General features: G+C 42.5%; 1 protein-coding gene across 1 annotated transcript in view; it reads right to left on the bottom strand.

The window, feature by feature from the left end:
• Window positions 1-1,585: 1,585 nt before the first annotated feature.
• LOC148008672 (vacuolar protein sorting-associated protein 32 homolog 1-like) overlaps window positions 1,586-24,985 on the bottom strand; it is a 37,472-nt gene continuing 14,072 nt past the window's right edge. Inside the window, exons 2-6 of the mRNA XM_087674091.1 lie at window positions 2,861-2,960; window positions 2,666-2,751; window positions 2,492-2,583; window positions 2,288-2,402; window positions 1,586-2,208 (exon numbers count right to left, since the gene is read on the bottom strand). Coding sequence (XP_087530217.1) covers window positions 2,011-2,208; window positions 2,288-2,402; window positions 2,492-2,583; window positions 2,666-2,751; window positions 2,861-2,960 — 591 coding nt within the window. The 3' untranslated portion in view covers window positions 1,586-2,010. The remainder of the gene's footprint in view (window positions 2,209-2,287; window positions 2,403-2,491; window positions 2,584-2,665; window positions 2,752-2,860; window positions 2,961-24,985) is intronic.

The following is a 24,985-nucleotide window of genomic DNA, read 5'->3' as shown; positions in this document are numbered from 1 at the left end:
ACTCAGCCATAGGCATAGCCTCGAAGGCACCATTGTCTATTGGTGCTTCATTGCCACCATTCTTTCCTTTTTTATGATTAGCTCCTTGCTTTCTTTCTCCCAAGAACTATAAGTTGATTCTTGTTAAATCATTCTAATGGCATCTACAAGTCATCAATGGTATCCTCCAGATTTTGTCAAGACTATCTAATGTTCATAATACAAAGGACAGGCATGGACAATGGACAGAAGCCTCATTTAAGAAAGATTTATACATGTATATGCAACCAAGAGCAACATGCCCTCATTGAGTAAATCGTCATGATTTATTAAAGAATCTTTGGAAAGATAGATTGCTTGCGTTTAAGGAGATCTGAGATAGTGGTCTACACTGCAAAGGATGTGAAGCTTGTCCCCCATGATACGCATCATATATTACCATCTAATTGCAAGTCTCCATTATAATACTCCCTTTCTTGGTTTAGTTGCTTTGCAATTATGAATTTCATCTACTTATATGTATATTCTTTCCTTATTGATATTTTTCCATCAAATCTAATAGAGAAACAATCCTTCAAAAACATAACCAAAATGTATGAAGCCTTGCATGTTAATATGAGCAAAAACTTGATGGCTAGGAAATCTTTGCAAAGCCTTCTCAAATCTAAAGTTTTTTCAATCGAGTGGTCAATCCTTAATCGATGGTCACTATAGCCACCAATAACAAAGATATTAAATTATATTTAGATCTCAATAAAACTTGAAGATTTGTGGGTTTTATTAGTTTGTACTAATTTATGTTTTCATGCATATTTTCAAAGCTACTACTCCGCATCATTGTTCTTCTACAAAGGTATTGGTAGAGCATTCTCCACATCTATTTTGAAGAAGATAAAAATAAGATAGCAATGTGTATAGAGGTAATGTGTACTCAATAGGGTGCCTAGCAATAGCATCACATTTCGGTACTTGATTATACATTCTTCACTGAAATAAGATAGCAATGTGTATAGCAATAGCATTACATTTCAATACTCCATTACACATTCTTCACTATATTTGCGTTTCCATTATCAATGGTGGATGAAAAGCACAAGCAATTGGACCCCTTTGGAGTCCGAGACTAAGGTGGAGGATCCAACTTTGACAAATAAATCCATATGACAAACAAAATGGTGGAGAAAGTCTCAATGAACAAGTATTGGAGATGATTAAATGTGTGATTATCTAACTTCGATGGATTATCCAACTTCAATGGCAAGTGTGGATATTGATCATTTCAGCTTTGGAGTTGGACACAAAAGGTGCATTTGTTTTGAGTTTTTCTACAATATGCTATGTTATGATGCTTGCATAATTTTTTTTTTCCTGCATGGAAAAAAGAATAGAAAATACTCATAGTATCTACGGCTTTGCATGACGTTGAGATCCATGTACAATCTGATGATGAAATTGAGATCGAAGAATGATGTATTATGCTTCTCTGGGAGAAGCAAATGTCAGGTACCTTAAAACAGCATATAGAAAATACTCAACTGGAACAAAGTGTTGCTTTTTATGGTAGTATGAAAGTTACAAGTCTCCCCGACTTAAAAGCCCAGCCATAAACAGCAAAACCAAAGATTCTTAGAAACTCATAAAATGCGTACTTTGTAAAAAAACAACTGTGCTACCTTGAACAGAGCTCTAGGAATTTATTGGCATCAGAGCAAAAGCATTCTTTCATCATTGCTTCACAAAAGCACACTGAAGCTCAGCAAATTCATAGTACAACTGTGGCTATTCATTGCCAGTAATGGTGGAAAAGATGGTCAAGTTCCTCGAATAGGCATCAAGAGTTGAGTGAAGAGTAAAGATCAGTAGCAAAGCCTCTTGGAAGCTTCAGCAGATGAATATCAGCAAATCATTTTTTGCCTGCCATCAATTACAGGCCAAACCCAGATACAAGCACACATACTGTACAGGAGAGTTACAATTTGAAGGGAGCAAGTGCCATTGTCCACATTCTAAGACCACACCAGCAATACTGCACTACAAGGCCATCTCAGCCTGCAGTGCTGCTAGCTCCTCGTCTTCAACACTTGTTTGGGCTGGTATCCTTTGCAGTTGAATTGGCTGTTTAGATGGTACAGAAGGTAGCCGAGAAACAGGAGCTGTTGTTGCAGGTTTAAGCAGCTGATCTTCCAGTTCTGCTTCCTCAAGATCTTCCAACTCAGCCAAGAGATCATCCTGAGAAAGATGACTGTTTATTAAAAAAGGCCATCTTAAATACTGCTCACAGCATTCTGTATGCAACATTCATACTTACCTCATCAAAATCTGCAGCCACACCGATTGGAGTAGACAAGGCCTCCTGAATTTGCTTCATATTATCTGTCTGCTCATTGATTTCATCCATTGTTTTGTCCACGTCATCTATGTTCCTGCAGGGAATAACATGCATAAGAAATCCAGGCTTATTCAGAACCTGCAAAGATAGAGAAGCTGGGATCTGGCTCTTGTAGTTGCATACGTCGATTTTTGGATGGCTTTCATAGCTGCTGCTCCAGTTCTTAAAGCTGCCACAGTCTCAGTTGTAGCTTTTGCACCTTCTAACAAGATCATCTAGAGCCAACAGGAAATGACATAAGACTACAAGCCAAAAAAAAGGCCATGCATCATGCTTGCAGACCTCTGCCAGGTTCACCTGATCATGTATACGCAGTTGATAGTTCCCAAGCTGCTCAACTTGCACTTCATAAAGTTTCTTTCTCTTTAAGCACTGAATTGCAGCTGCAGATACAAAAATGTAACAATGTCATCATATACTGTAGATGGCACCCTAAAAGAAAGCCAAAGATTGTATGCTCTGGCTGGTGCCCTAAAAGAAAGATAAGGATACCTCTTTTATTTTTTGCTTTTGTGAATTCTTTTGCCCTCTCAATTTCCATTGCGATTTTTTTCTGTAAAACTTTTTCTTTTTTCTCCAGCATCTCTAATGTCTGAGAAGAGAAGTTTCAACCACATGAAAAGGCTTCCATAATAAACACATGCATACAGCTAATACAAGTTCCTAATACCAAAGGTGATTTTATTTTTGTAAGAGATGTATGCAACACAAAGACATGCGCTTGCCGTGTATCTGAACAAAGATCAAGACTTCATTGCAGCCTTATCAGCCTGTTTCTCAATAAAAGGAAATGGACAGACTTAACACTCCTAGTTGTCATACTGTTTGCTTGCATGGGGAGACACCTTGAAGTTTTCTTATGCAATAACTAGGGAAATTTTAATTGAAGAATGTTTGACCTAGCCAGTTTAATAGCAAGTGTAGCACGGCTCAGAAACGCGCCTCAAATAATCCAAACAGTCAAACTTACTTTCCTGACCATTTCAGTCATTGGGTTTCATGAAGAGACAATTCAATCTACACACTTGGCTGGGTATGGTGACCTCTGTACGAATTGTGGCCATCTGCACAATAGGGGGGAAAGTGTCGTCAAAGTCTACACCTGGCTTTTGAGCAAATCCTTTGGCCATCAAATGGGCCTTGTGTTTGTCCAATGTGCCATCACTCTGACAACCTGTCTTAAACAACCACTTCACTCCTACCACCTTGCAAGTTGCAATGAACAAGCCAAGACACTAACTCCCAAGTCCCATTCTATTCAATAGCACCCCCAATTCGTATTCCATGGCCCTACACCAATGATCAACCTTTAGTGCGCCCCGAAAAAATGTAGGCTCCCTATCCACCATGGCAGGAGTCATCAACCCATCATTGGTCTATGAAAGCATTCTGGTATGCACCTATTCTTTATGAGAACACGGTGGCCCTTTCTACCACTCCCACTCCACGAGGATATCCTCAATGCCAACATCACGAAGGATCTGACAAATCAATCAACAAGGAGGCCGATATGCCCCCTGCTCCTCAATCTTTGATGATGTCTCTAGATCAGCACTGGATGGGAATTTGGTAGAAAGGCGATCTCCTCCTTGGGAGCAAAGACTCTGACGGCTCCTCTTGTACTGGCTGCAGTACCTGCTTGTCACCTAGATCTCCAAGCACTAGGTGCTCCTCACCCCCCTCAGAGACTTGAAGCTCTGCAAATCTAACATCTCTACAGCTAGTGTAGACATCCTAAGACTCTAAATCATAAATAAGATATCCTACTAACTAGGAATTATAGCCCACAAACACCTGCTTGGTGGACTTCCTCGAGATGTGGACATACACATCAGCTTTTAGGTCGCCTCGCAAGTTGATGCCTTCAAGTTGAAGCATCTCCCGCACTACTCATAGATTCACCCTTCTCTGTGCCTTTATTCATCTTTCGGCAACTCCATGGGCACTTAAGGAAGCTAGTCGTTAAGCCTTCACATCGTTTATATGCTAGCATAGAAGCTGTCCATATACTTAGAGACAATGTCATCATCAAAGAGAGCCTGGAGTAAAAGGATACACGAAGCAAGACTTTAACGAAGCACATAAAGAAAATGTCCACATCCTACCATTGCTTCTAATGAAAATATTCCACTTTTTCACTGCTACAACTTGAATCAAGTGGAGAGCATCATAGCTCAAGCACTCACACAGTCTGTCTTTAATTACAACTCCAACTAGGTAGACAAACCATCTTCATAGATTCTTTTACACACAAACAATCTGGAGTACCTCAAATTGCATATTGAAGCAAGGGTACTAGCCACCCCATTCAACCAAATAGATGAACTTTCCATCATGCTTGCTACTAAACTTTGAAATGTCATCATCCCTTGTTCTTTCTGGAGGAGAGAAATCTGGAGTCTTATAGCACTTGTAAAGTGCCCAAACATGCTCAAAGAACTCCTAGATGCCCAAAAAGAGATAAAAGGAAACAAGACGACAAATGAGAAGTATGAAAACAATCCCACTCACTTTCACCCTATCCACAATCAAAACATGCTCCATGCAATTCGCTCCACACTCTGAGCCCCTTCAAATTTCTTTCAAAGACTATCATTTTGAAACATTAATCTAGCTTAGTAGAAAGCGAGTTCTTGGCAAAGGGCTGTCGCTTCCACATGTGTTACTTCCACTTGCAACATGAGCTTTGTATGAGGCTGCCATGATGAATAAGGGGCCCTTGCACTGCTATTTTGGAGAAGTGAGAACCAAATGGGCATAACCCTATCGATTTCCACCTAATATAAGTTTAGGATAATGTCACATTTTCAAACTTCAGAAAATTCCCATCGTCCTTCAACATGATCAGCAAACCAATCTCATAACCTAATATGCAGCCTTTTTTTGGTAAGTTAAGATTATTTTATTGAACATGAGAGAGAAAACTATGTGAATATTCTACAACCTTTGATCTAATACATGTATTTTTCCTTTTGCCTACATTATGGGCAAGCAACAAGCCCTTGCATACCCTATTGAGCTAAGATAAGCATTACATGCTGAATTAGCCACTTAAACAGCCCCAAAAATGCTTAATTAACAAAAACCATAAAATAGTGCACAGTTATAGAGAGTTTTAAAACAATGCATAGTATGAGGTCAAGGAACTTTCTATAAATAGACATGTTGCCCTCCATTCAGCCCAATCTAGTCTTTCGCAAGTTTCAAGCCCTCTAGCTTCATTGCCCACACCCCATTTGCGGAGGACATCTCATCCGAAGCTGCTCATTGCTGTCTACATCAGTCTAGCACCTATTTCCAACCTCCACCCTACTATTCTCTCACCTTCTAGCCATCACCTTGTTGATCCAACCACACAATTGCCCCATTTGCTGCCTAGCAACCCCTCTCCATAGTTGGCAATTGCTTTTGGACCACTTCCTACTACTAGTGACCATCCAAACTTTGTCACCTACTAGGAGGACCACATCAACATTTGCGTTTTCAGTTTTCTGTTGTCACCCAGTTTCTCTCTCCTCCGGTACCTACGTTTTCAATCTCTCTCTCCTCACTACCTATCTACATCAAATCCAACTTCCATAGCTGTGTTTGTTGGTGTTCGACTCTCACAGGCTGCCTTTGCTACGTTTCAAGATCCATCAAGAGTACGACACTCTCCCACTCAGCACCTTTACCTCGATCCTTGAGACACAAGAGTTCGGGATACAATTTTCATTCCTGCATAGTTTGTTTGTTGCATGAGCGTTGTATATCAGTATTCGTTCAAATTCCATTGTTTTCATTGTCTCTAAGTTACCCTAACCCTAATTGTGCTATTTTGCATTTATGCTTTGTCATATGCTTTCATTTATGTTTCTGCCTTAGGGTATTTCTTCACATGGTATCAAAGCAAGGTTCTCTTCCATGAAACCTCAGCTTTTGACCTGAAAGCCCTCTACAAGAAGCAAGGACAATAGGAGAGCAAGATGACTTCGAACGCATCTTCACCACATCATCATTATGCTCCCAAGCCTAACACATCAAGACACGCGACAGAGTGGACTTCACAACTCGCTCCATCTGACATGGCTGGAGAATCTTCGGACTACCATGGACTCCATAGACCATACGAGATATCATGAGCCGAAAGCGATTGACCTCAAATCGAGCTCAACAATAGATTGAAGATAAATTTTAGTTTTTCCCTTTGGATTGGAGCATCAATCTAATGATTTTGCAAGGACAGAAGCTCCATAAAGGACTGATCACTGTAACATAAAAACTAGCATGGAATACAAACCATTTTCCTCTCTACCACAATCATCTCCATATCCACCTCTTTCATCTTTTCCATACACTTCTCAACCTTCATTCACTCTTATGTCAAATAAGCATGCTACTACTTCTCAATCTTTTGAGTATTCTTCTTTTCCACAAGATATTGGTGATACTCAAGATGAAGAAACTCTTTATACTAAGTAAAGCCCTAAAGAGGACAAGAAAAAGTAAGCAAAAGTTGCAAGAATCTATGGTGAGTGCTCCTTCTTCATCTTTTCCTTCCACTTTTACATCTCATGATCAATATCATTTTGATGATTCATCCATTTCTTCATTGGTATCTAATGGACAAAAGGAACCTAACATATTTCCCACAACTCCTCAAATGACAAATCCATTTAATCTCCCACCTACTAGTTCCACTACACCTTCCTTTCAACCTCCATTAAGTGCACCATAAATGTCTTCACACATCACACTAAGGAGTCCTTTACCTTTAGGCACACCTTTTAGGACCTCCTCTTTTTCCCATCCAGGTGGTGTCTCCATGATGGAGGTTCACCCACCCATCCCTACACTTTTGGGTTTTTTACAGCTTGGAAATGTCACCCAACCACTGTTGGGTGTAAAGTCCCTTAATCTCTGTGTGTATAAACTTATACGGGTGTGAACACGCCCTTATTTGCACCCTAACATATAAATACATTTTATTCTTTTGTGTACCGTCATTGACTAGTACACGCATCTTGGGATTCTCTCACTCTCACTCTCGACAATACTACTGCTCCATTTCTGTCCTGCACTTCATTGCACACTCATCCCAACATACTAATATCGAAGCTGCAGCAAGAGTGCGCAATTCCCGAGGACGGTGCGAGCCAATTCAGTATGCGCACACAAAGAAGGAACCAAATTGTTCATCTTTTAGCCAATCAATGGGCAGCAACGTAGTTAGCAGGAACGGGGAATGCGAACGGGACCCCCTCGGAACAGGGAAAATGCCCAAAGTTAGGAAACGGAAATGGCATAATATATATATATATATATATATAGAGAGAGAGAGAGAGAGAATCAACACTTAAGTCTTAGAATCTAGAAAGAGATATCATATCAACCATAATTCGTAAAATTAGACTCTAGAGATATAATAATCAAGTTTCAACAATAATAAAGATTCAAAACATTGTAATCAGTATGGATTGTAGCATTCATGATTCAACATTGTAATCAACAATGTTGCATAAGTCAAACAAGTGTGCATTGCAAAGACACAAAATATACACTAAACTTTAAAGTCTAAAGATCCAAGTTATAAGAGCTCCAATTTCCAAGTCAATACTCTAAAGTTCCAAAAGGCTAGCTGCTAAGTGATCTGATTCATGGAAGATGGCTCCACTATGCCTGAATGCTCATCCCGCTGAACAACATCCTCACCATCACCATCACCATCATCATCGTCGTCTTCTTCCCAACATATAAAAGAATCAACCTTTAAACTGATGTACGAGCTAACAAGCAAAGATTGGAGTTCACTTAAACTAGGTCATTCGTCTTCATTGTACCAAGACAAGTTCTCTTCTTTGAGTGAATGTGATTGAATGAGCTCCATAGTTGCTCTAAACAAGAAGAGCTAATTGTTCAGCTAAGAATACGAATAGCCAAACTCTCCAACTCTGAAGCTTCTACCCGGTAGTCCTCCCACCATAAAGCAGCCGCAATATTTGTCTTGTCCTCTAGTGCATCCTCTGTACCAAACATCCCTAATGTTTGCCGATACACAGAGAGAATTGATTTTTAATTTTGCATTGCATTTCACGGCTAGGATAAAGCCTTGCAAGCAATGTGTCTCAAGCCTTGACCACTTCATGGTCTCTTTCTTGCATCTTTCCTTGAAACTCAGGATCAAGCACATATGCTGCAACATGCATAGGAGAGTCATACTCATTCCATCTGCTAATGCATAACTCCTTGATCTACTCATACCTGTCTGCATTTGGTTCCAAACTCTCCAACCTCTCAATCATGTGATCCATACCTTCATAGATCTTCCCAATGCATGGATCCATGCCATCTGCAAGCCTCAACATGTGCATAATAGGATCAACCATTTGGGGCTGGGGCTGCCACTACTACTGCTATGTTATGTAATGCATAGGACTCTGATAGAGATTTTTGGGATGAGATGAATTGCACCAACCAGATGGTTGATCCTATTATGCACATGTTGAGGCTTGCAGATGGCATGGATCCATGCATTGGGAAGATCTATGAAGGTATGGATCACATGATTGAGAGGTTGAAGAGTTTGGAACCAAATGCAAACAAGTATGAGCAAATCAAGGAGTTATGCATTAGCAGATGGAATGAGTATGACTCTCCTATGCATGTTGCAGCATATGTGCTTGATCCTGAGTTTCAAGGAAAGATGCAAGAAAGAGACCATGAGGTGGTCAAGGCTTGAGACACATTGCTTGCAAGGCTTTATCCTAGCCGTGAAATGCAATGCAAAATTAAAAATCAGTTCTCTCTGTGTATCACCAAACATTAGGGATGTTTGGTAAAGAGGATGCACTAGAGGACAAGACAAATATTGGGGCTGCTTTATGGTGGGAGGACTACCAGGTAGAAGCTCCAGAGTTGGAGAGTTTGGCTATTCGTATTCTTAACCAAACAATTAGCTCTTCTTATTTAGAGCAACTACGGAGCTCATTCAATCACATTCACTCAAAGAAGAGAACTCGTCTTGGTACAATGAAGACGAATGACCTAGTTTATGTGAACTCCAATCTTCGCTTGTTAGCTCGTACATCAATTGCAAAGGCTAATTCTTTTATACATTGGGAAAAAGATGACAATGATAATGGTGATGGTGATGGTGAGGATGTTGTTCAACGGGATGAGCATTCAGGCGCAGTGGAGCCATCTTCCATGAATCAAAGCACTTAGCAACTAGCCTTTTGGAACTTTAGAGTATTGACTTGGAAATTGGAGCTCTTATAACTTGGATCTTTAGACTTTAAAGTTTAGTGCACATTTTGTGTTTTTGCAATGCACACTTGTTGGACTTATGCAACATTGTTGATTACAATGTTGAATCATGAATGCTACAATTCATTGCCGATTACAATGTTTTGAATCTTTATTATTGTTGAAACTTGATTATTATGTCTCTAGAGTCTAATTTCACGAATTATGGTTCATATGATCTCTCTCTCTAGATTCTAAGACTTAAGTGTTGACTCTCTCTCTCTCTCTCTCTCTCTCTCTCTCTCTCTCTCTCTCTCTCTCTCTCTCTCTATATATATATATATATATATATATATATATATATATATATATATATATATATATATATGTCATTCCCGTTCCCTAACTTTGGGCGTTCCCCCCATTCCGGGGGGTCTCGTTCGTGTTCCCCGTTCCTGGTAATTATGCTCCATGGCATTATCTAGTGGGCCTTACTAGTCATTTTGTTATACCCCAACCAACCATTGGACAGGGCTTACATGTCTTGATGCCTCCACCTCCACCAACACTTTATGGAAATATTCATGTTCCACTACCTCCGCATCAGTTGGCACCCATTGGACACTATCAATCTATTTCTACCTACTCAACTCCCCTTCCTACTTATTCCCTCTACCACCTTCTTTCTATTCCACTTATCCGACATATCATGGTTCTTCTTCCTCATTAGCCAAACATGCCTTTAATGATAAGACCAACCTGATCTACCACTTGTTCCATACGAGGTTGTCTGCTCATGGAAGGCTAGAAAAGCCTCTACTATTGTCAAGCTAATGCAAGGTCTATTACTTGAATTTTATTCACACCTTCAGCATTTTGACTTAGCATCCGAGCATTATGCACACTTGACTAACTGCTATGTGACTCAGGACAGGACCCATCGCATCAATTTGAATCATAAGCTCCAAAAACTTTCAAATCATTGATCAAGAGGACTTGAAAGTCGAGCTGGCTGAGTATTGGCGCCTTCTCATCAAGTTCTCTACCATGGGGACTCCTAAGTCCTCGGACGATTAGGTCACATTATTTCTAAACAAGCTCCCAAGGAAATACTTCCATTTTGTACAGCATGTAATCTCACAACCCACCATGCCCACATTCTATTAATTTGAGTGTTAACTACTGCATTACACTTGGTTGTTCGATCAGTTTCAAAGTTTGACCATTACAAAGGGGGCTCTCGTTACATCTTCTCAAAAGGGGCAACAAGGGAAGGGTAAACAATATTGAAATTCCAATCAAAATCAAAAACAAACTCAAAGAAAAATCGGTATTGTCAACATTGTTATAAGGCCAGCCACTTTAACGATGATTATCGATCAAATGCAAGAGGTGCAACATTAAAAGCTAAGACTTAGATCCCCACCCCTCAATCAAGTAACCCTCAATAGGGGTCTAGGGAGACAAATGTTAGAGATGTCATTCTCTGGACAGTGCAGCAGACCACATCATCGCCACATCAGCAGACTACGTCATCACCATGTCAGCAGCCACGTCAGCAATCTGCGCAGGTGCCACATGGCAGCCTGCAGTCGGCCAGGCTGTGCAGTTGGATAGATTTTCTATCAATGACCTGGTCATTTTTGGCCTTTTCTTTTCTGCTATTTATAGCAGTCCTCCAGCACATTCTGATCACTTGCATCTGACAAAGACAGCTTGCTAGTGACAGACAGCACGCAGGTTGACAGAGATCGAGGTCCTCAAGGCGGAGACATACGCAAATATTCTCTCTGCACCTGTGTATATTTCTGCATTCCTATACAGCATTCTACACTGCAGATTTTCTGTGTTTCACTGACTCTCTCTCTCTCTCCGTGTTCACTCTCTCTCGGTCTTGGTCCCACGCTTCCACATCGCTGCACTTTGACAAGGTATCAGAGCGGTGAAGACGGACTGACTAACTGAGTCAAGAACCTATGAAACCAGCCTTCCTTCTTGGAATGGGTGGTGATAACCTGATTTAAGAGTTAATTACAGCAATAAATAAATACACATAAAATGAAATACACACTTTACCTTAACATTCTTGGACAATAGACTCCCTATTGGCCCCAAAACTGGCGCCCCTTGCGGTATTTCTTTAGCTTTCATTCAATTGGAAGGAGTACAACTTGAGATTCTTCAATCTCCTCTTGCTAACCAATAGCTCTTGCTGTCATACATGCCCAGCAAGCCTTTTGGGTCATTTGCCCCTTGATTCACCCAGGACTTCTTCTCCAATTTGACCCTTGGCTGGCCAAATGTTGCCCCAAATCAATTCGGGTTGGGCTGGATCCTGAAATCCCTTGATAATCTTCAATTATCAGCTGCTGATTTCAGTCCCTTTGGCCTTCAATCTCTGGCACGGATCCCAAGGTGGCTGCTAAACCCTAATTTCTGCTGTAAATTAGGGTTTACTGCAGAAATTACAGATCAGCCCACCAAAAATGGCTGAGATCTCCTCCGAATGGCTAAGAATTGCTGGGAATGTCTAAGCATAAGCTGAAGAAGATGAGAGAATGCTATAGAGAGAGAAAATTCTGAGATTTGTCACGAAGAGCTAATCAAAATCAGTTGCTGCCCTGTTGTACCAGCCCCAAACGGATGCACCAACAACAATAGGAGCATCAGAGACTGTGATCTTCAAGAGAAAGTGCATCAGCAGCAATTGCCAGCTTCCCAAGGTCAAGAATATGCAATCTCCATCACCAAAATGGTCTCCAATGGCTGGGAATTGACCCCAAAAGCTGGCAGCAACAGTCCAACACCTCTTTCCAACAACTCCAAAATGAAAAAACGAGATTTCCCTCTCCCTTCAGCCCTATTTAGCCTTTCCCCCACTTGCATGGGAAAGTTTTGCCAAGTGGCAGCTTTCTTAATCCATTTTCAGCAATTTCCAGTCATTTAATTAATTAATTCAGCCCTTAATCCATTCCCAGAAAATTGACCTTGCCCATCCAAAAATTAATTTGCTAGGCCATTTGCAACCCAAAGTGGTCCCATGCATTAATTGACCCTTGGACAAGCATGAATCCATTAATTAATGCCTAATCCCTAGAGTCACCACTGACACTTAATGGCCAATGAATGGTCCTAGGGACAAATTGACACCAAAATTCACCTAGAATCTAACAAGTGTAACTTGTTACAACTTTTGCCTTTGACACCTATCTTTTTCACAGGGTCCTTCGGCCTTCAACCGTGAAAAAGTAGCTTGCACCCCACATGTGCAACACATGTGCATCTTTTAATTGCACATTTAATTAATCCTTTAATCAAATGTCAATTAAACATAAGCAAAGCATCAAATTTTCACGTTCTCGTGACAACCTACCTGAAGAGGAGATTCCAACGCGACACAAGGCTGCGTCCAGCATTCGAGGGCAAGCAAGAGGGCTGCGCATCGAATCGAGGCTGAAGCGAGCATGAGCATGTAGGAAAGGAGTCCAATTGGTGAATTTGCTGCAGGTTGTTGCTGTTTGAAGGGGAGAAAGGCTGTGTTTTAGGCCTTCCATTGCAGATTTTACCTTTTCATCGCCTCCGACGGCTGAAGAAGGGTCAAGAAGCGGAGGAAAGAGCCCTAGCAAACTAAGTCTTCACAGTCAGAGGGAAATGCTTTTGCGTTTGTGCAAGTATTGCAGGTGAAAATGTCAGGCGACGGAAGGTGCCTATCCTACTGGCTCTTCCATCATATCAAAAGCTTGATGGTGACAATTACCGTATTTGGCGAGTGATGATATTGGCCATTTTGGAGTCTTATGATTTGGAGGAGCTTGTGACAGAGGAGATTAACCGGCTCTCAATGAGAGATGAGTCCAAACTCTCTTCTAATGCTCGTGCGGAGTTGGCCAAGGCCCAGTCTCATTGGGACAAACTGAATGCCAAGATTCATTCTTTTCTTTTTCCGTCTTGTACTACAACCGTGATAGCTCACATCGAGCACTTGACGGTGGCTCAAGAGATATGGCTGGAGCTTGACCAGATGTATAACCGGATGACCCTGATGAAGAGGGTTTCTTTGGAGATGCAGATGCGGATCTTGTCTGTGAATAAGTCTTCTTCGCTTCGGAAATACATCAACAAGCTTCAATAGCTTCAAATGCAGGTTCAAAATGCGGAGAAGCCTATTTCCTCCGAAGACATGGTGATCATTTTATTGTCCCAGTTGCCACCACGATTCGATACTTTTTATTCCGCTCTTATTGCATCAAGGTGGAAGTCAACTCTTCAATGGGAATAGCCGGTTTCTATGGTCTTGGACCAAGAGAAACAATTGAAGGGACAGAATGCTTCCAAATCGGAGGCATTGGTTGGTCAATCTTCTTAGAAGAAGGGGAAGGACCAAAAGAAGAAGAAGAAGTACAACAAATCCAAGAAGGACAAGAAGGAATCGACCTGCCATATTTGTGGTAAGACCAGTCATTGGAAGAAGGATTGCCCCAACAAGGACAAGAAGGACACCAAGAACAAGGACCCGAAGGATTCTGGAGCAGTGGTTGCACCCTCATCAGCTGCTTTTCTACACTTACAGTCATTGAGGACCCTACACCGAAGACTTTTGATGCTACAATGACAACTCCCTAGGCTCGAGAGTGGATCGTGGATAGTGGTGCCTCCCGGCACATGACTCCTCCCATTGGTGTTGCCCATTTGCAACCTTCGCGTGGGCAGATTCTCATTGGAGACAACTCTTCTATGTCTATTGCTGCACGGGGTGAGATGCAACTAATTCCAGAGAGACTTGGTGGTACCCATACTTCCGAGGTGTTCCATGCGCCAGGTTTAGGGTATCATTTGCTTTCACTCCATAAGATTTGTTCTCTTGGCCTCTTGGTGGAGTTTGACAGTGATGATGTTCGAGTTCTTGATCGTGGATCGAGGAAGGTTCTCTCTTCAGGGTATGAGGAGAACGACATTTACAAATTGAAGTCTTCTACACCTCTTATCTCTCTTCTTCTTACCTCTCACACAATCCGAGCTATAGGATCCTCGGTTTGGCCACCTCAACTATGAGTACCTTCAAAAGGCGTCACGAGGATCGTTTATTCGAGGTTTGCTAGACATAGTGGTGAGCCAACACCCATGTGTCTCTTGCATTCGTGGAAAACTGCATCAAGATGCGATTCCCAACAAAGCTTTGAGACGGTCTACTTCCCCTATGGAGCTTGTATCTACAGATCTTTGTGGCCCCATGAGGACCGAGTCCTTGAGGGGAAGCTTGTACTTCATATTGATCTTAGATGACTATAGCAGGATGACATGGGCCTATTTCTTGACGTTGAAATTGGAGGCTTTCTCCCACTTCAAGGATTGGCTTCTCTTTGAGAAGAACCAATCTGGCTGGAAACTGAAGACCTTGCGCTCAGACAAGGGTGGTGAATTTGTGTCTAATGAGTTTGCTCGTTTTTGTGCAGATGGGGACATTCACTAGGAGTTTGCTAACACCAACACTCCTCAAGAGAATGGCATTTTGGAGTGGAAGAACCAAAGTGTGATTGAGATGGCACGCACCATGATGGAGCACCGAGAGACACCTCAGTTTCTGTGGGCCAAGGCAATGGCTACGGTAGTTCACATTCTCAATCGATCTCCCACTTCGGCCATTGACAAGATCATAGCTTTTAAGGCTTACTTTGGGACTAAGCCTGATGTCTCTTATTTTCGGATCTTTGGGTGTGACGCCTATGTGCACATCCTGAAGACACAGCATGACAAGTTTGAGGCAGCTTCCTGACGACAAGTTTTTGTTGGCTACAACTCCCAGTCCCAAGGTTATCGTTTGTTTGATCCTATCAAGCAGTGGGATGTCTACACGAGCTAAGATGTGCGGTTCGTGGAAGTTTCCGCCCCAAAGGGGGGTGAGAAGCGTCCCATCCTTGGAGATCCAGGGGAGAGTTGGGCTCCCGAGACACTTCCTTTGGAGCCAGAGCCTCTTGATGGAGATTCTTCTTCTAATTCAGAGTCCTCTCTTCCACCGGCCACCCCAGTGGGGCTTCCACCGGTGGATGTACCCAAGTCTTCAGCATATGGAGAATGATGAGGAGAGCTCCACCGACTTCCTCCTCGTTGGGCCCACGACACACTCCGAGATTCAGAGATCAAGAAGGTCCCTGAGGAGTGGAAACCGTAGGATGGACCGCGGAGGTCACGGAGAAACCAAGCACATTCTACGAAGCTTGTTTTCTCCAACTATTGTTTGATGACCAATGTTATGCAAGATTGAGAGCCCACTTCCGTAAAGGAGGCTTTGCAGTCTGACCATTGGCGAAAACCTATGAAAGCTGAGTTGAAGGCTATTGAGAGGAATGGCACTTGGTACCTTGTGCCTCATCCTTCTCACAAGAAGGTGATTGGCGTCAAGTGGGTCTTCAAGACCAAGTACCTTAGCGATGGTTCTTTGGACAAGCATGAGGCTCGCCTTGTTGCTAAAGGTTTTGCTCAGCGCCCATGCATTGACTTCCATGATACTTTTGCCCCCACTGCTCGTATGGCGACTATTCAAGCTATTCTTGCCTTGGCTGGCAATAGGCAATGGCCTATCTATCAGTAGGATGTGAAGTCAGTCTTTCTCAATGGTGACTTGCAGGAGAAGATCTATGTAGAGCAACCTCCTAACTTTGGATCCTCGGATGAGAAAGTATACAAGTTGAAGAAGGCCTTGTATGGCCTAAAGCAGGCTTTGCGTGCATGGAACAACAAGATTAACTCGTTCCTTTAGTTAAAGTTAGAATATCGGTGCTCCAAGGCCGATCCGTAGCTTTATGTGCACACTTCCGAGGCTGGTCATCCGTTGTTTGTGTTGTATGTTGATGATTTGATTCTTACAGGTGACCATACGCAGAAGGTCCAAGAGACAAAGGCAGCTTTACATCAGACATTCGAGATGACGGACTTGGGGCTTCTTCATTTTTTCTTGGGTCACAAGATTTATCAGTCTCAGAGGGGGATTTTCATCACTCAACAAAGATACATTTGGGAGCTCTTGGTGACTTTTGAGATGGAGACTTGTCGGACCATTTCTACTCCTATGGATCCGAACTAGAAGGCCACTTCACACTCAGCTTCTTCCTTGACGCATGCTTCTTGCTACCGTCAGCTAATTGGCTCCTTGATTTGGCTACTCAACACTCGTGTTGATCTTTATTTTATTGTAGGTCTTTTGGCTGGGTTCATGAGTGAACCCACATAGGTGCCTTGGCAAGCTACCCTGCGGATTCTTCGGTATTTGAGAGGGGCCTCTGACCTAGGGATTTCTTATCCAGTAGGTACAAATGCTTCAGTTCTTATTCTTGCAGGTTTGGAGCAACTCGAATTGGGCTAGCGATGTGTACCACCGGCGGTCTACTACATGCTATTGTTTTACCTTGGGTTCAGGTGTTATCTCATGGAGTAGCAAGAAGCAGCCCACAGTAGCCATTTCTTCTATTGAGGCAGAGTATCGGGCCGCGTCTTTCACCACATGTGAGGTTGTGTGGCTTCGGAGATTGTTGGAGGAGCTTGGCTTCCCCCAAACTCGTCCTACTCTTCTGCGTTGCGAAAATGAGAGTTACATTGCCTTGGTACAAAATCCTGTATTCCATGCTCAGACAAAGCACATTGAGATCCAGTACCACTTCATTCGAGAGAAGCTTTTGGATGGGACCATTCATGTGGAGTACTACAAGACAGAGGATAATCTTGCAGATTTGTTCACGAAGACGCTTCCCCAACTCTTTTCGGCTACCCACAGACAGGCACAAATACTCTTTAGACACATCACACAGTGGAAGAAGAGAACATTCTTGGCCCAGCTAGAGCGAGACCTGTATCAGTTATTCTTGACCCATTGCCCGACCACACCTATTACGTCCACCGCTATATGGGAAGAGTATGCAACTAGTCTCTATATTGTGGAGAGTCAGCCACCTCTTCCTGACCCACTTGAGCCTTGTCCAGAGACCACCACTTTCTTTACAGAAAGTAGGGTCCGAGAGGCCATTGACAAACTTAGCAGAGGAAAGGCACAAGATCATGATGGACTAGTAGCCAAGCACTTGATCCATGCTAGAGATTTGGTGGCAAGATTCCTAGCTTACATGTTTAACAAAGCCATGTGTGAAGGTCTACCAGAAAGCTAGAGCACAAACACTATTATGCCTATCCTCAAGTCAAGGGACCCTACTCTACCCAATAACTATCGGACTATCATGGTTGGGCATACATTGGCTAAGTTATATGCTTTCATCCTAAAGGAAAGCAAAAATGCCTAAGTGGTGTGCGCAGCTAGAATGGAGTATGTTCAGCAGTAGAGAGTGCAGAGAGAGTAGAGACTTGAGTTGGGTGTGTACCAGTGTGGCACACACAAAGAACGAAAGAATGTATTTATGTTTTAGGGTACGGTACATTTACACCCGCAAGAGTGCGGTCACATGTACAAGTAAAATATATACACGGGAAGTGTAGCGAAGGGCCTTTACATCCAACAACCTCCCACTTAAAGGTCATGAGCAAACCTTTAATCAACTCCCACTAGTCGAATGCAATGCTCATGCTGAGCCTTTGCAAGATTTTTTGTGAGAGCATCTGCAGGGTTATCTTGTGTTTTGATCTTAGTCAGTGTGACTAGACCATCATCCAGAACTTGTCTGATAAAGTGGTACCGTACATCAATATGTTTAGTACGTGCATGAAACATGGCATTCCTAGCCACACATATAGCACTCTGGCTATCACATCCAAGTACAGGTGTTTTGGTGGGCCGCTCAAAATCCTTGACCAAGCGACCAAGCCAAACAGCTTCTTTCGAAGCTTCAGTGGCTGAAATATATTCAGCCTCAGTGGTAGAAAGTGCTACTATCTTTTGCAATCTAGAGCACCAAGAAACTGCCCCACCAGTCAAGGTAAATATATACCCACTAGTAGACTTGCGAGTATCCAAGTCACCTGCCATGTCTGCATCACAATATCCCTGCAGATCTAATGTACCCTTTCCATAGCAAATATATTTTCCTTGTGTGCCCTTAAGGTATCGAAAGATGCATTTCACTGCCTCCCAATGTGCTTTGCCAGGGTTCAACATAAACCTGCTCACAATTCCCACTGCATGAGCAATGTCAGGTCTAGTGGCAACCATAGCATACATGAGTGATCCACAAGCTGAAGCATAAGGAACACCCTTCATAGAGTTGGCTGCCATGTCATCTTTTGGGCAATCAGATTTGCTAAGCTTAAGGTATGGTGGTAATGGAACACCAAGTGACTTAGCATCTATCATAGAGAAACGATCAAGTATTTTGTTGATGTACTTTTCTTGTGAGAGAAATAAGAGCTTCTGCTCTCTATCTCTCGTCACACGCATGCCCAAAATATGTTCAGTTGCACCCAAGTCCTTCATGGAAAAGGCTGAATTCAGCTGTCTTTTCAATGCATTAACCTGGCTCTTATGCTTACCAACAATAAGCATATCATCCACATAAAGCACAAGGATAATAAGGCTTCCATCATCAGCCTTCTTTGTGTATAAGCAGTGATCTGCATTGCTTCTTTTAAACCCATATGAGAGCATGAAGGCATCAAACTTCTTATACCACTGTCTAGGAGCCTGTTTTAAACCATACAAGCTTCTCTTAAGCTTGCACACCAAATGCTCCTTTCCTAGCATAACAAAGCCCTCTGCTTGTTTCATATACAGCTCTTCTTCTAAATCACCATGCAGGAATGCAATTCTAACATCCATCTGATCAAGTTCAAGATCCATAGATGCAACAATAGCAAACAATACCCGAAGAGTCGTCATTTTGACAACAGGTGAAAAGACTTCTTGAAAGTCAATCCCCTCTTTCTGAGTATAACCCTTAGCCACAAGCCTGGCTTTGTATTTGGGTTTGCCATCCACACATTTGATTTTGTAGACCCACTTGTTAGGAATAGCTTTCCTATCTTTGGGCAATGAAACCAAATCCCAAGTATCATTCTGATACAATGACTTCATTTCTTCCTGCATAGCTTGCTCCCACTTTTTCTTTAACTCACATGACAATGCCTCTTTATATGTAAGAGGCTCACCCTCATCTGTGAGTAAAATGCAGTCCAAAGAGGGATCAAACCTTTGTATGGGTCTCCTGACACGTGTAGACCTTCTCACCCAATGATCTGTGTTATCAGGCAATGGATCTACATCCAAAGGAATGTCTATGACCTCATTATTTGGCTGCTGAACTGCATTTTCAGGTTGCTGTAATAAATTTTCAAGCTGCTGTAATTGATGTTCAGCATGCTGATTTTGTTGCCCAAACTGATTTTCAGCATCCCTTTGCTGCCCATTTGCATCTGGCTCAATAATGACACGCTGATTATCATAACCACCATCAGATGGAGCTGAATTTTCAGTGGCTGATAGCTGTTTAAGTGGCTGATCATGCTGAAATTTCACTTTCTTTTTGTCTACATCACTAGATGTGGCATTTTTCAGCAGCTTTGATTCATTAAATACCACATCTCGGCTGCGTAGCACCTTTTTCATGCTTGGAACCCAAACTCTATAACCCATTTCACCATCATCTCCATAACCCATGAAAATGCCTCTGAGGGATTTCATGTCAAGTTTAGTTCTGCTATCAACAGCCACATGTACATAGCATTCGCAGCCAAAGACCCTTAAGTGGTCATATGAAGCAGGTTTGCCAGACCAAACCTCTTCAGGGATGCCACTATCAAGTGCACGATGTGGAGATCGGTTGCAAATATGCACCGCGGTTTTAAGTGCCTCCCCCCAAAACAATTGCGGGAGATTAGTTGTGGACAGCATGCATCGAATCTTCTCACATAAAGTGCGATTCATTCGCTCAGCCACACCATTAGATGACGGATTATAAGGGGCTGTAAGCTCTCGTTTAATCCCATTTTCATCACAAAAACTATTAAATTGTTTAGATACGTACTCTCCCCCATTATCTGTTCTTATGCATTTCAGTTTTAAGCCCTTTTGAGTACTAACAAATGCATAAAACCTTTTAAAGGCATCCAATGCCTCACTTTTCTGCTTAAGCAAATAAACCCATAGCTTTCTAGAGTGGTCATCAATAAAAGACGCAAAATAACGGAAACCACTATGAGTTTTTATTGGCATGGTACAGACATCGGAATGGACTAAATCCAAGATACATACCTTCCTAGAGGCTCCATGAGAGTATAAACTCTTTACATGTTTTCCAAAGACACAGTCATCACAAAAGTCAAGCTTTGAGTTTTTCACATCAACTCTTCCAAGTGAAAAAAGTGCATCCAAACCCTTTTGGCTCATGTGTCCAAGACGCTTATGCCATAGCTCCATGCGTGACTGTACTTCTGCAACTGCAACAAACTTTCCAGGAAGTGCCTTGCAATGAAGATAATACAAAGTTCCCTTTTTACCACCTCTAGTGACCAGCATAGATGCTTTTTGTATTTTCCACATTCCACCACCAAAGGTAGTGTAGTAACCCCTGCTATCTAACTGCCCAACAAAAAGCAAGCTCTTCTTAATGCTAGGTACATAGCTAACATCATGAAAAATCAATTCCTAGTCATTTTCAAGAGCCAGGTGTATGGTGCCCACTCCTTCAATGTCACATGCATGATTATTCCCTAGGTAAACTTTCCCAAGATTGCCTGCTGCATAAGTAGAAAAACACTCCAGAGATGGAGTTACATGAAATGAGGCACCATTGTCAACAATCCACGATTGTGACAAACCATCATGAGCAGATAACAAGGCATCTATCACATCCCTTTTAGTGATATACATGTCTTCCACTGTCATAGCATGTGAATCTGAAGATGCAACCAGCAAATCAGCATCTTTATCATCTTCTATCTCCTCAATGACAACACTAGATACCATATTTGCCTTTTCTGTTTCTTTAGGAGTAGAGCTGCTATCCTTCTCATTCTTTTTGCCTTTTGCATTAGCCTGCTTCTTGCGTTCTTGCTCCTTCTTATCTTGCTCCTTCTTATCTTGCTTCTTCTTATAGTACCTGCAATCGGGCTTTTTATGCCCTTTGCGTCCACACTAATAGCAAATGACATCTTGCTGTTTTTCTTTGCTTTTGCTGCGATTTTTATGCTTATTTGCAGCATTTGACTTCTTTTCAATCCGTCCTCTAACATTATAGGTTGATCCACTGTTTTCCCCACTAGACTTGTGTCTAATCTCCTCATTGAGGATAGAACCACGTACACCATCAAATGTCAAGTTGGGGTTGTTGCTCAATGACACAACCAATGCTTCCCATGAATCTGGCAAAGTCATGAGCAAGAAGATAGCCTTTAGCTTAGGATCAAAAGCCAACAAGCCTGCATCCTGTAACTGACTTAAAATACCTGTAAATGTAGCCAAATGCTCTTAGGCGAGCTTAGACTCATCAAGCTTTAAGTTGACTAACTTTCGCATGAGATGGACCTGATTAACAGGAGTAGTATTCTCATACGTAGCCTTGAGTTTCTCCCAAACTGCATATGCACTGTTGAGCCCCTTGATATCAACTAAGATATCATCAGTAACTGCCATTTTTATGTAAGTAATGGCCTTTTTATTCATTTTAGCCCAATCTTCATCTGACAAAGCAACAGGTTTTTGTTTTGCCAAAGCATCTTCACAATCCTTCAGAAAAAGGATACCCTCCATACGACCTTTCCAAAGATCAAAGCCATTGCCATCAAATTTGCGAATCTCAAAAAGATTCTTTGTGTCAGCAGTGGATGCACTTCCAGCCATTTTTCAGCAATAAATTTCTGCAATAGAATGCTGAATGCAATCAGCCAATAGCAAGGTTGCTGTATATAACAGCAAATACACAAACTTGCACTTCAAAGTGTGCCCAAGAAGCAGATATTTTGCTGTAATTGCAGTCCAAAGGGCTGATTATAGCATATACACAAAGCAAATCTGATACATGTGCATACAAGACAGGTCCCACTTCAATAATACATCACCGTAATGCCCAAATGCAATAACCCGAGTGCTGTATGTGCCACTGTTTCACTGCACAATGAGCATTCAGCAATACATGTACCAAGAGAAGCTGCTTTTCATAACATTTGATACACCCCAAGTCCAAATTTCTCCCACTTAGCAGTGAATCTGCTGTAATTCCACTGTCAAAGCACAAATCGGCTCAAAATACATCACTAATGTGAAAAGCCCCAAATTTTCTGCAATAAATCTGCCCCAATTGCATTAATACATGTTCCCGAGAGCATAAAACGGGCAAATTCAGTAAAATTTCATAAAATTTTGCAAAAGCCCCAAATTTTCCGGGTCCAAGTGTGCACGAATGTCAACCAATCTGACTTAGCTGAGCAAAATTTCACCAATACAGCAAAAGGCCCAAATTTTATGGGTCCAATGTTGAGAAATTTTACTCAAACGAGCAAAATTTCACCAAATTTGGCAAAATCCCCAATTTATACGTGCACAATGTCTGCAATTTTGACGCAGATGTCTGTATTATGCATGAACAGCACTAAATCTGGAAAAGCCCCAAAATTTCTGGCTCAAATCTGCACAACTGTGAGAATTGTGCTTGCGCGCGCGAACCGGGGCCTGTTTTAATGTGACAAGTCACAAAAAATTGCAAAAAATGACTGTCGTGACCTGTCGACTGATCACGCTGATCAGAAGTGAACTGCCGCCTGTCCACGCTGACCTGTCAGCTGCTGTCGCCTGACTGTCGCTGAGCAGATTTGGCTGTCGCCTGTTCACGCTGACCTATCAGCTGTCGCCTGACTGTCGCTGAACAAAAACGTGACCTGGAAAGCTGACGACCTGACCTGTGCTGACCTGGAATGGCTGCGCCCGATCTGTCTAGTTACAGACTGAGCAAAAACGACCCTGCAGCACTGTCTCCTGTTTCGCGCGTGCTCTCGCCTGACCAGCAAAGATGACGACTTGCTGATTTCTCACGAGCGAAGCGCTGGCGATGTCTCGCACAGGCTCCGGGAAGCGCGCACACCTTAGCCGAATGCTCTGATATCAGTTTGAAGGAAAGCGAAAATGCCTAAGTGGTGTACGCAGCTAGAATGGAGTATGTTCAGCAGTAGAGAGTGCAGAGAGAGTAGAGACTTGAGTTGGGTGTGTACCAATGTGGCACACACAAAGAATGAAAGAATGTATTTATGTTTTAGGGTACGGTGCATTTACACCCGCAAGAGTGCGGTCACATGTACAAGTAAAATATATACACGGGAAGTGTAGCGAAGGGCCTTTACACCCAACACATCCTTCAGCATGAGTTAAGTAGGTGGGCAAAGAGGTGGGGTCTTAAAGCACAGGGACAGGCTGGCTTTAGGAGAGGCTTCTCCACATTGGATCACATCCTCGCACTCAGAGCGATCATTGAGGAGGGAAGGGCCCATGGCCGACGAGCCTACTGTTGCTTTGTGGACTTCCGCAAAGCCTTTGACACAGTACCGAGAGACAAGCTAATACATAGATTGCATGCCATGGGAGTACCGAAAGAGCTCAGTTGGGGTATTTTGGCACTGTATGAGAGAGTTGTGGGCAGAGTCCAAACACCTGAGGGCCTTTCGGCACCTATTTACTCCACTATTGGGGTGAAGCAGGGATGCCCCCTCTCTCCGACATTATTTGGCTTGTACATTGATGGGATTGCTGATTACATTTCACATGAAGGAGATAGAGGAGCTCCACTAGCTGGAACTTCAATACCTCTCCTATTGTATGCAGATGACATTGTATAGATAGCTGACTCTAGAGGGTCTACAGAGACACTTGGATGCATTACACTTCTATACTTTGTACAGTGGGCTTTCAATGAACCTTGGTAAAACCAAGGTGATGGTACACTACACCACAATGGGTCAGGAGATCAGCACCTAAATTCACATATGGATCTAAGGAGCTGGAGTATGTTGATTCTTATACATACCTATGAGTCTTATTCACAGGGCCCACCTTTTCTATGCGAGCGGTAGCAGACACTAGACTGACTCGCGGATACATAGCACTAGGTGGTTTGGAGAGGATGTGCTCACAGGTGCAATTCCAAGAACCCTACACCAAGCTATGGCTCTTCGATACACTGGTCACATCCACACTATTTTATGGAGTACAAATATGGGGGCCCAGTCTTGACCACCGTAGCAGATCAGGGCGCACTTATGACGGATGGAGATCGATGGAGAAACCCCTAGTGTCCATGATATCCAAGATGATTAGATGTAAGGCCTCAATGCCACATGAGATCATCAGAGCCGAGCTAGCAACTACACCGATTGTGGTAGAGGCCCTCACCCGATTGGTCACATACATACATAGCCTATGGAACTTATCCACACACAGGTATGCACGGTTGGCCCTTGAGTCCTCCAGGCAGC

The sequence above is a fragment of the Lygodium microphyllum genome, unplaced genomic scaffold (assembly GCF_053477565.2).
Source record: "Lygodium microphyllum isolate KBCC unplaced genomic scaffold, Lygodium_microphyllum_v1.1.10 scaffold_91, whole genome shotgun sequence".
Lineage (NCBI taxonomy): Eukaryota > Viridiplantae > Streptophyta > Polypodiopsida > Schizaeales > Lygodiaceae > Lygodium > Lygodium microphyllum.
Note: the sequence above shows the minus strand (reverse complement) of the source record. Positions and strands in the feature narration are given on the sequence as shown.